The sequence below is a fragment of the Bos javanicus genome, chromosome 24, assembly GCF_032452875.1.
Source record: "Bos javanicus breed banteng chromosome 24, ARS-OSU_banteng_1.0, whole genome shotgun sequence".
NCBI classification, from domain to species: domain Eukaryota; kingdom Metazoa; phylum Chordata; class Mammalia; order Artiodactyla; family Bovidae; genus Bos; species Bos javanicus.
The window spans coordinates 40,009,867-40,026,393 of NC_083891.1; the positions used below are offsets into that span (position 1 = coordinate 40,009,867).

The following is a 16,527-nucleotide window of genomic DNA, read 5'->3' on the forward strand; positions in this document are numbered from 1 at the left end:
TCATTTTTGTTCTAAGAATTATTTATGACTTAGATGGCTCAGCAGGTAAAGAATCTGCCCGCCAACGCAAGAGACGTGGGTTCAATCCCTGAATCCAGGACTGGACACGGAAGTAGTCTAAGGGGTATATGAGCTTGTTTAAGGCCCACTATTTACTCCCATAGGAAAACACAATATTTTTAATGCATTAGAATATATTACGGAGAAAGAAATGGCAACCCACTCCAGTATTCTTGACTAAGAAATCTCATGGGCTGAGGATCCTGGTGGGCTACAGCCCACAAGGTCGCAGAGTCGGATACGACTGAGTGACTAAGCATGCAGGAAAAGAAAATGCAGCTGATGACAGAATCCCACCAGAAAAGAACCTTGACAAATGTAAACTTAAGCCACTGCCTCTCTGCTTGAGCATCGCACGAAAGGCTCACCTGACCACAGCGCAGAGACAAAGCAGGCACACAGGGAAACCCGAGGGCCTTTCTTACCGCGCTCGCCTCTTTCACAGTTCCGAGTGCGTCTGTCGCCAACCTCTCTGATTCCTCAATCAGGCTCCGGATGTTGGAGTGGACGTGGGCTGCGCTGGTGGCATTCAGGGACACATGTCTGACATTCCCAAGGCCACTGTGCAATCGGCATATTTAGAGATGTTATGATCAACGGAACTGAATCTGCCCACTGTTCCTAAAAGCCTCCCACTTAGAGAAACATCATCAACGAGGAAGACAGGAGTCTGTATCAACATGTGGATTCCCCTCTAATTCCAAATGCTGTCTTAAGAAGCTGTGGTCATCTTGTCTCGGTAACACTAAGAACTGCTGCTTAATTAACACCCAAAGAAGAGGTGATCACTGTGTCTCACCTTTTAGACCATCCAGGCTTTCATCTCTGTTCAAATCCCCTGCCTATTTGCGCTGGTTGTAATCTCTCCTGCTACACATGTGTTCATTTTCAAAAGGCTTTCTTAGCTAAGCATATGTGAGGATGCTGAAGCTTATTCCTCAAACAGTATACACCAATTTGACAGTACACACCAATTTGATGAAGTTCACCAGAGGTTTGGGAGGAGGATGAGATAATACTTCAGTCGTCTGAACTTCACTCTTGTAAGGGGACTGATCACTCAGGAACTTGCCAGCTGGTAATGGTGCGGTTTCATCCACCTCACTCTCGCTTCAAAATGAAACCTGACAATAAACACGTCTTTGCCTGCTGAGTAGGCCACTTCATTTTCTCCCCAAGGTTATTGAGTTGGGTGCTTTCCAAAGCAGAGACCAGCAGTTATTTCTTGCTACTACTTGATTGGCAAAATACAGTGACTTACAAATAAAAGATAAAGTTATTTAATTTTATGCATCATACCAAACTGTTTTTAAGACTCATACTAAGTAATAAAGATTTTGTTGTAGCTACAGATGTAGTCAGAACATCCTTTTCCTTTTTGGAAAATGAGGAAAGATGAGGAAAGGAGAAAAACTAACTGGGTACCTAACTCCATTTTCTGTTACTGGTTCTGACAGCAGACGGAGGCAGTAGAGCTCATTGAAGCACCAGAATTACACAATAGTCACTTTTAATCGCTTTCGTTGTGTGAGCTCGTCTTTTATGGCAGCACTCCTCAAATTAGAAAAAAATACTCATTTTTCTCCTTCCATAAAACACACCCAACACACAGAAATACATGTATTCCTAGTGGGTCCAGACTTTTTCCACTCATAATTAATAGCAGATTCTAAAGAAATAAATTTACTAACTCACAATATTGTGTAAGGCCTTAAACCCCAATTCCCTCATTTGCTGCCATCAGATCACCTGGGGACTTAACAAAAAATTTAAAGTACAGGCCATATCCCACAGTCTGGGGGACAGGGGAGGGGTCAGGGGACAGAGCCATCAGTACTCAGAAGTTCCCCAGGCTCCTCCTGCAACAATTCAGGAACCACTGGCCTAGAGTCTCGCTTCTCATTTAAAGGCACATCTAACAAACTGAGGATATGCTTGACAAATATCCAAAAATATATGTTAAAGTAATGAGTACAATGGTAGCCTTTGAGGCAGTACAAAATAATGGAGATGGTATCTTTCAGGAGTCGACAAATAGATCCTCAACACTTCTAACAGTCCACAACCTACAGCCATGCAGAAAGCCGGCTGGATCACAAGTCCCAAGAAGGCAAGATGATGCATAAGGAAATCAGTATCTGGTTCTGTCCATGGTTAACCTCTTAAAGTCCTGAGTACCAGGTAGATACTGAAGGCCTTGATATCGTAGCATAATATTTGTTTTCATTCCTATCTGCTTCAGTTCACATTTTTCCATCGTACATTCCTGCTGATGGTCAAATACACTACCAGACTTGGGAGGAAACCCTCCTTGCCATGGAAATAAAAGAGAAGTCTTTGTTTTTACACACAAAAAACAATGTGACTCGACACTGTGAATGAAACAGGCAGGCTTATTATTCTCTCTGATCTGCGGCTCACAACTTGTGGGGTTCTTGCCAGATATGCCTCACCTGTCCAGAGCACCTGCCAGTCTCTGCAGCTCAGCGGCGTGATCCTCCGCCCTGTACACAAGCTCCAGCGCTCTCTTTTCGGACATCTGCATGACCAGGTCATCCACGTGGCGCCTGATTTGGGCAGTCCACAGTAGCAGCTCGTCCTGGTGTTGCTCTAGTTGCTACACAGAGATTAACACTGTGACCACGTGCCCGTCTGTTTAACAGCCTGTCTGGGGCCTGGGAGGCTTCCCTGAAAACCCTGGGCTGTGCTGAGTTGGGACTTACCGCGAGAGCCTCCCCTGACGCGTTTGCAGGAGCAGCGGCCGCATCCAGCAGTCCTCTTCCTTCAGCGATCAGCGCTGATGTCAAGTTCTGTTCTTCTTGAACACGCAGCTTCTTCTCCTGCAGCAAATATCACCTCTAAGGATGCTTCATAAAAGCAAGTCGGCCTCTGAACCTCAGGTGCCTGACAATGTGTGCTGGAGTCAGCCCTGGGGCTCATTTTTTTAAGAAGCAAAGGATGACGTCATTTACGTGGGAGGATTTGGGACCAGCTCTAAGGGGGCGAGGGCTGGCAGGACTCACGTTGAACTCTCGCAGGTTGGCCCCAATGAGGAGCAGCAGGCGACTGCTCTCCTGGGTCTTCGTCTCTGCTTCTCTCAGGAGCTCTTCTGCAGCCCGCACATCCCTGTTGTGTGTTGAGAGGAGGCTGCTTACTGCTTCTTTTAACACCGCCAACTCTTCCTGTGGCTTCTGGTAATTTTCCTGAATTTGTGACAATAAATCTTCGGCAGCCCTGGGAACATAAAAGATGGTAAGAAGTGAACAACAAAGCTCACAGCTTTGATGTATAGCGAAAGGAACTTTTACATATCCCTTCTCAAGCTCATCTTGAAGTCCTAAGTGGTACATCGCAATCCCTTAAAAAGGGAAAAAATTTTCCTAAGGCCGCTATATATATGGCAGGTTTACACTTTATCCTTAACAATCTTTCTTGATTTAACAAACTTCCTAACATATTTAGTGGAATTAAAGAAACCATCTCAGTGGATTTGGATTCAGGAAACTGGGGTCATAGCCTGTGAATGATGGCAACTGAAATCTTCATTATAATATGGTCAGATATTGAAAAAAGGAGACGCTTCAGTGATTTGCTCCAAAGTCACCAATGTATCCATACAATACAAAGATTTTTCCTGCAGTTAGTAAAGAAACAAATTTTATAAAAACTTGCAAATCCAAATTGCCAGAAAGATATAATTTCTACCACTTTGATAAAAGCAAGCTTCAAGAAATCAAAAGACATTTCCCTCTATTCTTTTATAAATGTGCTATCAAATTTGAACTTAAAGCTATATAGAATAATACAATTTTCACACTACAGAACTTTGCAGTGGTTGAATATATCCTATTAACTTCTTCCTTCAATTTATCAGAAGAACTTTGAATATTTTTGTGGAAAATGCCTTGTAAATCCCCTTTAATTTTCAGATTATCAGATTGCTGGGCTAAAACACCACAAAAAAATTTTCCAAAGGTATATATTTGAACTCTGACATCATGAGAACATCATCAGGAATTATTTGAACATTCTTGTGATTTTAAGAATTATAAAAAAGATAGTAAGATGCTGTATTATGATAGTTACAAAGAGAACTAAAAATAGTACATGGGAGACATACAAAAAAGTCCAATATATTTCTAATATCTAGCCATTAATCCTTCAGTTCATATCATTAAAGAAAGTATTGCTCTAAGAAATTGAAAATAGAGATCAAATTTTCATCTACAAAATGACTTCACCATCTAAACCACGACCAAATGAAATGACATAGTTGACAATGACTTGAAAGACTACAAAGAAAAATCACAAAACCCCTCAGCACTTCTTATCAGCTTCTTCCTGTAAAATTCAGTTAATACGGTAAAACACAGTTTCTCGAGTGGCATTTCTCCACCATACTAGTGCCGTGAGCAGGTAAGCAAGTTCCATGAGAAAGGGTTGCGTGGTGCCACGCAGTCAGCTGTCTTATCCAGGCTCACTGTGGAGATTCAAGATTAAGTACTCAGCCTAAAGACTTGTGGTAAAGACTCGGCCTCTCCTTAAGAAACTGGAAAACAGTCAGGAAACACAGCTACAAAGGATCACTTGCAGGGCGCCGTAAAGGGAAAGATGGGCTTCCCTGGTGGCTCAGCAGTAAAGAACCCGCCTGCCACCGTAGGAGATACAGGAGACACAGGTTTGATCCCTGGGTTGAGAAGATTACCTGGAGAAGGAACTGGCAACCCCCACCAGTATTCCTGCCTGGAAAATCCCATGGACAGAGGAGCCTGGTGGGCGACAGTCCATAGCGTTGCAAAGAGTCGGACACAACTGAAGTGACTTAGCATGCAGAACACACCAGGTTTCATATTGTCCTGGCAGCTCAACATTGATGGAGTTGCAAATATTCTCTGGGCCTCAGTTACTTCAGCTGCATCCTTCCCACCTCACAAGGAGGTGAGGATGAGCACATGCAGAAGCGAGGGGGAAATCTACAGCTCTCCATCACCCAGCACAGAGGAGTGCTCCATAGACAACAGCCCCCTTCCCATCTCCTGAGTCCTCGCCCAACTCTGAGCTCCCCTTGTCCAGTCCAGAGTCCTCTCAGGGCCCTTCTTGGGCCCTAACAAACATCCCATAATTAAATTACTAGTCCTTTTCTTCAAAGCCTATGTGACAGTATGTTCCACCTTTTGTTTTTCACCTACCAAATCAACAACAATGTCAAAAATCCCACTCAATGATGAAAATACATATAAACTCAGCTCTCCAGGATCCTGCTGGTAGAAGTGGATGTTGTTTTAAATTCCTAAACTTGGGCTATCTGTTTTAATTAACAATAATCTTCTGATGTTCAGGCTGGCTGTCCATTGCTGCAAAACTTCTATATAACTAGGCTTGCCCCTCGCCTCCTTGGAGCAGTTCTCTTGTGGTTACTCGAGATACTGCCTCCCAGGCTTAAGTCCTAAAAATTCCCACTGAATAAAAGATAACTTTCAAAGTAATTAAAACCCATGTAGAAAATAATGTGGCAATGCAAGTCGGGAATCCTCAAAATGCAAACTCTGGTTAAATGACTTCACTTCTTAACATTCACCCTGATAAGCTAATAATGTGAAATTCAGAAAAAGATTTTGATCTAAGTTATTCTATAAAATGTTATTTAAAACAGCATAATGTATTAAAATAGCTTAAATATCTCATTACAGAGACTGGAGTTTTGATGGAGTGTGGTGTGACCACTGAAGCCAGTACTTAATCAGGTATTTATCACAACCTGGCAGAAAGACAGCTTTGCTATTGCATCAAGTAATAATTTGTGTGAAAACACTAAGAAAAAAAGAGTCTGAAAGCAAACTGAAAGTTTCTCGTGACCACGTCTAACAGTTCTTTGTGACCTGTTTTTCAAAGCCCAGGTTTCGATGACAGTTTGCATAACTGAGCAAAATTATTCTGGCATGATGTCAGTCTGTCATAGAGTTCACAGCTTTGGCAGTGGCCACTGCCTGTGTTTGCTTCCCGTGAGAGTTTCCTGCATTATACTTAATCTTCAATAAAGACAGGATCAGGAGGTTTGTTTGTTCATGCTAAGTCGAAAAGGTGTTTCAGGGTCACGGAGAAAAACCAAACCTAGACATAATAGCACAGGCAGAAGCACTGCCACTGATCACACTGTGCTCTGTTGGTGGGGGAGTCGCACCCCTCTTCTCCTGTGGCACTCTGTCCCTCTGAGAACTGACTTCCCTTCCCCTCCTTCCACCTGCCTCCCTCCCCCTCCACTGTCACATTCTTCCCCCTAACTGGTTGTGTGATGAGCGCTGTTCAGGAACTTACTTGAGTTCCAGGGTGGCATTTTGGTGCAGTGGCAGGAACTGCCTTTTCCGTAGGACTTCCAACAAAGCCGTGATGTTCTCCTGCATGTCCTGAAGAGTAGAGCTGGGCAGCTGGACATCGTCATCCAGCGTCTGATTTAGAGTCATAGCCTTTTTGATCATTTCTATGGAGAAAGTTCATCAATCACTGAATAAGTCTCTCAAAAGTGACAGTCCTAGGATGGGAGAACTTAGAACCTTCTCCAGTGAGGCTGCTCTGCCCACCTACACTGGGCTGACCCTCTAACCAGGCCAGGTTAGGCCGTGTATCCAGTGCGCTCTGGACATGCCCTGTCAACACACTTGGGAGGGGCTACCCTTGTGGCTCAGTGGTAAAAAACCTATCTGCCAATACAGGAGACTTGGGTTCGATCCCTGGTCTGGGAAGATCCCACAAGCCAAGGAGCAACTAAGCCTGTGTGGCACAACTACCGAGCCTGTGCTCTAGAGCCCCGGAGCTGCAACTGCTGAGCCCACATCGTGACTACCGAAGCCCGTGCAACCCTAGAGCCTGTGCTCCGCAATAAGAGACGCCACCGAAATGAGAAGCCCTCGCACCACAACTGCAGAGTAACCCCCACTCGCCACAACTAGAGAAAAAACCACACAGCAGTAAAGACCCAGCACAGCCAAAAATAAATATTTTTTTAAAGTGTTTTAAAAAAACACTCAGGAACCTGGGATCCTGGTTTATTTCCTGTCTGCTTCCCTGGTACCCATGAACCCTGTCCAGGCAGGGCTGAGGCACCATGATCACTGCAGCATTCCCTGCCCCTGCCAGGAACATCTGCATGTAGAAGCTCTCAGTAACGTTTACTCTTTGAACACCCACCAATACTTGATACTACTCCTTTTTAAGAAATGTCTTTCGCGCTAATAATGTCTTTACTTTCTGCCTTATAAAGTCTGATTTGTATTGGCTCAGCAGTAAAGAATCCACCTGCCAAGGCAGGAGACCTGGGTTTCAACCCCTGTGTCGGTAAGATCCGCTGGAGAAGGGAATGGCTACCCACTCCAGTATTCTTGCCTGGGAAATCTCATGGACAGAGGAGCCTGATGGGCTACAGTTCACGGGGTCTCAAAGAGTTGGACATGACTGAAGTGACTTAGCACATTGTGTGTGGACAGTGGAAGGCCCCAAGAGTCCAGTGCAAGTCACGGCTATTCAAGTGCTGAGTGAAGAGAGTAGGCTTTCCCTACCAAATAAGCCAGACTCATCAAGCAAAGTTCTGAGGACACTACCTTCGATGTCTGTCTGCAGCTTCTCGGTCAACTTAATGAGGTCCACACTCTTGTCCAGGATTCTTTCGGTGGCCCTGGTCACCTGCTCACTACGTGTCAACACTCTATCAAGCTGATGGAAAATAAAGGCCTTGGGTGAGTTTCACTCTGAATAAAATGCAAGCTTCAGTATGCCAGATGTTGTCTCTTTTAAGCAATAAAACGTTTTCTAGAACACAGAAAAGGTTCACCGTCATGGATGCCAAGGTCAACAGGGCAGGGTTGGAAATGGACTAGGTGGTTTATGAAATGATGGACTGCTCACTCTTGGTGAAAAATGATGGTACATTTTAAAAAGCAGCCTAATTGGCTATCCAACCACAGAATCTCCCAGGTGTTGCCACTGTGGAGACCTCATGTTCATGTTAGGACCCAAATTTGCAGAATCTAGACAGTAAAATCTTACTAATTTGTATTGACCATGAGAACTTAGTCAAGCAGTTAAGACACAGAGTTAGGCAAATAGACCTGCTTTTGCCAGGCTGGGCAGCCTCATCCATAACTTGGAGTAATTACAACACTTGAATCACAGGACTTCATGAGGATTATATGTGATGATGCCTGTTAGTTACTCTCAGCTGCTGTTTTTATTAAGGGTATTCTAATTTGTGAAAGGCTTCCCTGGTGGTTCAGCAGTAAAGAATCCACCTGCCAATGCAGGAAACCCAAGTTCATTCCCTGATCCGGGAAGATCTCCTGGAGGAGGAAATGGCAACCCACTCCAGTATTCTTGCCAGGGAAATCCCATGGACAGAGGAGCCTGATGAGCTTACAGTTCATGGGATCGCAAAAGAGTCGGACATGACTTAGTGAGACTAAACAACAATTTGTGGGAAGGAAGGTTGTCTGTAATTTCTAGGAATATAAAGTAACTCCCAGAACTGAAAGTCGCTCAGTCGTGTCCGACTCTTTGCGACCCCATGGACTATACAGTCCATGGAATTCTCTAAGCCAGAATACTGGAGTGGGTAGCCTTTCACTTCTCCAGGGGATCTTCCCAACCCAGTGATTGAATCTAGGTCTCCCACACTTCAGACGGATTCTTTACCAGCTGATCCACAAGGGAAGCCCAAAGTAAGTAACTCAGATGGTTCTAAAAGTGTTTTCTAGTCAAAATCCAAAGAGAATCTTCTTTAATGGATAGAAAGAATTTAATTGGCTTATTACTTCCTACCAAACATTTGCTTGCTCAGGTACTTTAAAAGCCCACACAGAAACCCTTCAACTCTTCCCAAATGGTCACTAATTCTAAATTAACAGAAGCCAAGCTACTGCATTTTACGGTGCATGACTGTGTACGTGTGTGAACGTTGAGAGACAGAGACAAGACGTACACATACAGAGATGGGGCTTTCCTGGTGGCTCGGAAGGTGAAGAATCTGCCTGCAAAGAGGGAGACCTGAGTTTGATCCCTGGGCGGGAAGATCCCCTGGAGAAGGGAATCGCAACCCACCCCAGTATTCTTGCCTGGAGAATCCCATGGACAGAGGATCCCAGAGGGCTATAATCCATGGGGTCAAAAGTGACTAACACTTTCACTTTCAAAAGGCACACACCTATGTGCTCACACACACATAGGCACACAATTTTAAAGTGAAAATCATAAATCTGACAATAGGCCTCCCTTGCCATCTGCAAATAAGCAGATTCTTTTTTTGGTCACTAAAAACCATTCTTCTGGCCTGGGCTGAACAGAATGAATGACCTCCTGCTGGCATCAAAGTGAACTCTCCTGCCATTCAAAGTGAGACCATCAGAAATAAGGGGCGAAGTCTGAGTGTTGCAGACAACCCAGGAGGAGCTGCCTGTGCTGGCGTTGGGGGCAGGCGGTGGGGGGGCGGGGGCGGGGGCGGGGGGGGGGTGGAAACTCAGTGTTCACCATGTGCAGTGAATACAGGATGGGGAAGAGACCCCCGTCTTTTCATCCTGCCCAACCTTAGTTCACAGGAGAAAGTAAGCGGTGATGTGAACTGACAGCCCGACTCCTCCTTCAGCAGAGGGGACAGCAGAAATCAAGTCAGGGGCCCCTTCCCACCAAAGCATGGAGACTGGCTGCATCAGAACCTATTCAATCTGACTTTACAGTAGCTGGAACACAGTTCCTGGGAGTAGGGGGCTGTCCTGATCTGTTCATGACCTTCCAAGAAGTCCCCGTGCCAGTGCTCACAAGGGCTGGGGGTGGAGGGGCACACGGAGCGGACCCTTTATATGAAGAACTTACTTCTCTTTGCAGGTCCTCCGTTTGTTCTGAGACGCCTCCAAGTTGAATTTTTACCAGTTCTTTTTGTGTATTTTCTTTTAATAAAGAGTCCTAAAAGAATGAAGAAAACAAATTATAATGCTTCAAAATAAATCTTCTGGTTCTTAACTAAGAATCACCTGTTGTTACCTTTTTTGTTCACGGAAGGAAATTCTCTTTTCCCTGACATTGCATTAAAAAAATAAAATGAATCACATTCACTGAAGTTTGGATTACAGAACACGTTTCCAGACTGTGGTCTTGTGCATTATATTTCCCATGTATATATAAACATGAAGCCTGGTGTGCCGTGCAGAACTGCTGCAGTTCCTGGGTGGCTCTGGCTGAATTTCAACAGCAGAGTCACATAAATTTTAATTGTAATTGCTAACACCTAAAAAAATGCTTACTAAGCTAAAATACAAAAGTATTAAGCAAAGAAAAACCTTTATAATTACAACAATTAAGCACTTAATTTATGCCAACACTCCTCTAATTTCTTTATTTGTGTGACGCTACTCAGACCTTATAACAACCTGTGAAGGGGCGAGATTACTGTCTATGGTCAGGACAGGTATTAACCTGCCCAAGTCGCTATGTAGGTCAACAGTGGAAAAAGAAATAGTTGAGGGTTCACAATCTCAAGCTCCTGAGTCCTTTATATAAACATAAAAAGTCATACAAAGGAGCTGACAAAGTGCTTTAAATGGGAGCAAATCACTTAAGAGTTAAAGTTGAAATCAAGTATTCATCTCACATGGTAAAAAATATAGTTGTACAGTTGGAAACCAAACTGATGGAAGGTAGTATTTATTGATTGTATCTCTGGTGAGTGGAAAAGAAATTTCAACATTTCTTTCTTTTTTTCCCCCTTATGTTTGAAAACATTTTGTTCTATTTCAGGAAAAATAACATAGAAACATCTCTTACAGTTTCCTAACCTTTCTTAACTCCATTAAATCTATAGAGAAAGGACCAATATTAACAACAGCGGATCACTGAAGCAGCTGGATTGCACACACGAACACACATCGGCATTATGGCATGACACGGTGAATTAAATACCTCAAATTCTAAAGCATAGGCTTCGAGCCAAATTTAGATTCATTTTTTTCCCCCAATTAGAATAAAAAATGCTGTCTAGCAAGTCAATTTCTTACCTTCCCATCCATCCTCTTTTGGACCCAGATCAAAAACACAGATTTTAACTAAACAAAAACTATGATTTATCCCCAGAGATTTTTATATAGTCTTCGAGGGAGGAGGAACCTTTGTGCCCTGCAACTGTAGTTAAGAATAATACATTGATGGAAAGAAAACAGTTCCTCTTCATTCAGCACATTAAAGACAATGCCATCTCAATTCATTTTCTGTGTTTATATTAAGAGAGCTGCTTTCTGTCCAAAGACCTGTTATCAACAGGGGCGAGTGGACCTTGGCTTCTTCCACAGGCAGCAGGAGGAGCACAGAGGAAGAATTTATACACAGGAGGCATCTGTGGATCAAGTCTTGAACAATCAGGGCTGTTGCACAGTGAAACCAGTAATCATGTGGACGATGCAGTTCTTGGTCAGGTTCAGAGGGAGAAGGCTGGGCACCTCCCAGCACCAGACACTGGGACTGAGACTCCTGCACTGGCGGAGGACAGACGGAATGACCCCTAGGGTCCCAACCAACTCTTCAACTTCCTGTGACATACGCTTCTATCCATCGCTGTATTCGCAGTACCTACCCGGAGAGACTTTGTTCTATTTTCCAGGTCTGACAAAACCCCATATGGGAGAGGGATGGTGCTGGTGAGGTTCACAGACAGGATGGCATCCCCAACGTGGGCCAAGTCATTCAGCAGGACACCCACACAGTCGTCATCACAGGCTACAAGAAAGAGGATGTTCAAGTTACAGCAGAGTCTGCCCGGGTTCCCATGGGTGCCCATCCTTCCTGTAATAACATCTAGGGACTTCCCTGGGGCTCCAGTGGTTAAGAATCCACCTTGCAATGCAGGAGATGCGGGTTCAATCCCTGGGCAGGAAACTAAGATCTCACATGCCGCAGAGCAACTTAGCCCTTGAGCTTAGCCTGCAGACACCACTTGGTACCAGGAAACCATCCAAGAAAAGAAACCCTCCTTAGCCCTTCGGAGGGGTGACACTCACACACACAGTCGCTTTCCACCAAAATGTGCCTCGGTTCACAGTCCCCGCAGCGGAGCCCCGTGGCCCCCGGCCGGCAGATGCACTGCCCGGACCCACGGTCACAGTCGCTGTGGACAGAGCCGTGTGGGCTGCAGTCACACCTCTGGCAGGTGCTGCCTGGCATCCGAGGGTTCCCATAGTAACCGGATGAGCACCTGCAGAAGGAGACGGGAGGACAGAAGGCAGGGTCCACACCAGTGAGTGAGTGAACACACAGAGCAGCCACCCAGGGACAGTCATCACTTCTGCCCCGTGAAGCGTAGAGCACACAGGTCCGCTCACCTCCCTCTGCACTCTATTCCCTCAAAGGAGGACAAGACGGTCACAAGGAAGTGCCTTTACCTGCCTTATTACCCAGGGGGTCTGGTTTTGCATTATCAAACTGGTAATGACTCCCCATCACTTCTGTAAATATGTCCTGTGCATATAAAAGGAGCAGGCGACATACCTTTCACAATACTGTCCTTCATAACCCACAAAACAGGCATCGCAGCGGAAATCATGATCGCCTTCCAAGACGCAAGTGGGACTGTAGCTGGAAGAGAAGAATTTTTTTGAATTTTCAGACATACAACTTCAGATCTTTCTTAGGGTATTCATTACTCTTAAGAGTACATGATACTGTTCTAAAAAATAAGTAATTACAAACTGGACACCTGGGCAAGCTTTTTAGGGCTTAAACTCTATTGGGCAGAAGCAAAACAACCATGTAGTCAATACAAGTGGGTCCAGAAGACATTCACGGATGCCTATCCAGTGACAACCACATGAGTGTTGAGGGGATGGAGACCCATTTACAGAGGACGACCAATTAGTCACCGAACGAGAAAGCTTCTCAAGTGGAAAGGGGCTTGTTTGAGACTTGCGTGAATTATCTGACTGATTAGATGAAAGGGTGGCTGGAGAACCATAGCTGACTATGAGCAAACGTGGGACCAGCAGGGAGAAGTGAGCTGGAAGAGTGCTGGGGATTCACCCAACTGCAGTGAAAGGCCAGGGGGAGAAGTCTGGAAAGAGCAGAGAGTGAAGGTGGGCTTGAGGGTGACTGGACCTAAGGTAGGGAGTCAGGTGAGGAGCTTTAGTAGCAATAAGATGGAGCCTCTCAAAACTGAACAATCTGTTCGGATGCTGAGCCCTCACTCTGGGACTTCAGCTTCTGGTATATTCCTTTTTTCTAACCACTTTAGCCTCCACATTTTAAGTCACCAACTGGAGGCTCAGCTGGGTACCTGCAAGCCACTAAAAAATGCCAGGGTATCTGGCTGGTAAGAGAAGTTCCCAGCATGAGTCAGTTGGTTGCTATGAGCCCACTTCACTTCTGACCTTTTTCCTCCTTTGGCACTAAATAGACAGACTTCAGTGGAAACACAAAATGTGTATTAATAGAAAAAAAACCACATCTCTGGGGGCTTCTCAGATGCACAGCACACACGGCATGTTCACAATCTCACAGCCGCTTCCTAATTGTGTAGCTATTAATTTACCAGTGTGAAGGAGGTTGTGGGGATGGTGTGGACCTTCTGTGATTGAAGAAGTAAAATACACAAACAGTACAGAACTGTGCAAAGCAGAAAGGTGAAATGCCCACCCTGACATTCCAGGCACGTGTAGCCATGGAGCTGTGGATGTGGAGACACATATGGATTCGAATGGTTCCCCAAAGGGCATCACATCATATATTCAGTTTCATAATTTGACTGGCATTTCTCCAATTCTGTACACACTGCTGCTGCTGCCGCTCCTGCTGCTGCTGCTGCTAAGTCGCTTCAGTCGTGTCTGACTCTGTGCGACCCCATAGATGGCAGCCTACCAGGCTCCCCTGTCCCTGGGATTCTCCAGGCAAGAACATTGGAGTGGGTTGCCATTTCCTTCTCCAATGCATGAAAGTGAAAAGTGAAAGTGAAGTTGCTCAGTCATGTACGACTCTTTGCAACCCCACGGACTGCAGCCTATCAGGCTCCTCCGCCCATGGGATTTTCCAGGCAAGAGTACTGGAGTGGGGTGCCATTGCCTTCTCTGTCTGTACACACAGATATATGCCTTATTCTTTTCTCAGTGTTAGTATAATATTTCACTCTAGGTGTCTTCCAAAAGACACTTGAGGCATTTAATCAATCCCCTGTAGGTATATTTCAGCTCCACACCTCCAATTTCTTGTGAGTGCAAGCAATGCCAGGCTTCCCAGGTAGCTCAGGAGTAAAGAATCCACCTGTGAAGCAGGAAACACAGATTCCATTCCTGGGTCGGAAAGATACCCTGGAGAGGGAAATGCCACCCCACTCCAGTATTCTTGCCTGTAGAATTCCATGGACAGAGAGGCCTAGCAGGCTATAGTCCAGGGGGTCACAAAGAGTCGAACATGACTGAGCAACTAAAGAACAACAACATAAGCAGTGCTCATCTTTATGCACATTTGCAAGTATTCCTATACTCAGATGACAGGGGTGGAATTAATGATTCAACATTTATATACAGATTTAATACAAAAAGTTAAATAATAGTAAACAATAGCAAGCACTAAATTTTAAGATGCTTGACAGTTTGCAAGAGAAGTTTACACAATGCCTCTCATTAGGCATTCAACGTCAAGCAACACTTACTTGGAGACAACAAAAGAGACAAAATTCAAACAAATTAAAAGGAAAACTTCCTTTCGGTAAACCAAAAGTTGGTATTTGATCTATACATGTTCAATGCCTTACCAAATACTCTAAGCAAGAATAAAAGGTTATTTATGAATTACAATTTTCATTGAAACCAAACGGACCCCCAGATATTCCAATTTCCACTAAAAATCTCTGGGTTTTTTTTAATGTGTTCAGATAATTCTGTACAAGCATCGTGTGTACAGGATGGAACCTGGCCCAAATTTTACCGCCACGCAACCTTTCTCAACTTCATCAGTCATCAGCATATATACATTCTAATCCCAACACCTTACATTAAATAGGAACTGAATTCTGCATAACATTCTTCATAAAATTAATAATAATTCATCTCTGGGCACACTGTACATGGAGGTTGGAGGCTAAAATTAGTCTTAAAGAAACAAAACCTGAACCTCCTTTTATTAGTTTCATTCTAACACTCAGTACTAACACACAGATACTTTGTTTTTGCAAAGATTCTCTTTGAATACTGGGAGAATGAACACTTTTTTCTTAAAATTAGCTTTTCTGGGTACACGAAGAGTATCCGCTAAGATGGATCCCATGGAAACCCTGGAAAGTGAAGCTGACCGTGGAAGCAATCCAGCTGCGGTGGTGGGCGGCAGAGGCATGCCAGCACACCTGTGTGCTCACCTGGCAGGCAGGCTGTGAGGACAGGTGCACGGAGAGCAGTCACTGGCCGAGCCGGTCACCTTCCCATAGTACCCAGGGGCACAAGTGTCACAGTGGTCGCCAGTGGTGTTGTGGCCACAGTTCTGGGACCCCACGTTTCAAAAGGAGAAGAAAACAACAGGAAACTGTTAGAACACCTTCTCACCTGGGGACAGCCCAGCAACACTGCAATTCATATCAGTTGACAGTTTTTTTTTAATTCTCAAGGGAGGATGAGCATTTTTTGTCATATTTTAAAATTCCTCAACACTGGCAGCTCTGTGGCCTTCATTCATTGTAAGACTGCATTCATCCAACGTGTGTGTGCATGCTGAGTCACTGAATCATGTCTGACTCTTTGTGACCTGATGGACTGTAGCCCGCCAGGCTCCTCCCAGGGGATTCTCCAGGCAAGAATACTGGAGTGGCTGCCACGCCCTCCTGCAGGGGATCTTCCTGACCCAGGGATCGAACCCACATCTCTTGCGTTGGCAGCAGGTTCTTTACCACTAGCACCACCTGGGAAGCCCATTCAGTCCCCCTACTGCTGCCACTGCTAAGTCACGTCAGTCGTGTCCGACTCTGCACGACCCCATAGACGGTAGCCCACCAGGCTCCCGTCCCTGGGATTCTCCAGGCAAGAACACCGGAGTGGGTTGCCATTTCCTCCTCCAGTACATGAAAGTGAAAAGTGAAAGTGAAGTCAGCCGTGTCCGACTCTTCGAGACCCCATAGACTGTAGCCTACCAGGCTCCTCTGTCCATGGGATTTCCCAGGCAAGAGTACTGGAGTGGGTTGCCATTGCCTTCTCTGATTCAGTGCCCCTAGGAGTACCTAATCTTGTTAAATGATTAGTTCCCCAAGGAAAGATTCATCGTGAAAGAACCATGAATTTCCCCAACTATCCACATGACCTTTGTCTCTGTGACGGGCCAAGGGACCTTCCTAGCTAATTACGTCTTGCCTGAAGTTACCTGAAATCAATTCTCCTTAAATCCTTAAATGAGATTTTCTCGTTTTCAGTATTAGGACTTTACTTTTGCCTGGGGCATGAACTGATTAGAATGAATAAATTTTTT

At 44.9% G+C, this 16,527-nt stretch overlaps 1 protein-coding gene across 3 annotated transcripts in view; it reads right to left on the reverse strand.

Annotated features, from left to right (window-relative positions):
* LAMA1 (laminin subunit alpha 1) overlaps window positions 1-16,527 on the reverse strand; it is a 125,481-nt gene that overhangs the window by 29,049 nt on the left and 79,905 nt on the right. For all 3 annotated transcript variants that reach the window (XM_061399901.1, XM_061399900.1, XM_061399899.1), the window contains exons 30-40: window positions 15,431-15,552; window positions 12,577-12,663; window positions 12,090-12,283; window positions 11,666-11,808; window positions 9,916-10,005; window positions 7,656-7,767; window positions 6,376-6,538; window positions 3,084-3,294; window positions 2,784-2,900; window positions 2,514-2,677; window positions 486-621 (exon numbers count right to left, since the gene is read on the reverse strand). In XM_061399901.1, the coding sequence (XP_061255885.1) occupies window positions 486-621; window positions 2,514-2,677; window positions 2,784-2,900; window positions 3,084-3,294; window positions 6,376-6,538; window positions 7,656-7,767; window positions 9,916-10,005; window positions 11,666-11,808; window positions 12,090-12,283; window positions 12,577-12,663; window positions 15,431-15,552 (1,539 nt within the window). The remainder of the gene's footprint in view (window positions 1-485; window positions 622-2,513; window positions 2,678-2,783; window positions 2,901-3,083; window positions 3,295-6,375; window positions 6,539-7,655; window positions 7,768-9,915; window positions 10,006-11,665; window positions 11,809-12,089; window positions 12,284-12,576; window positions 12,664-15,430; window positions 15,553-16,527) is intronic.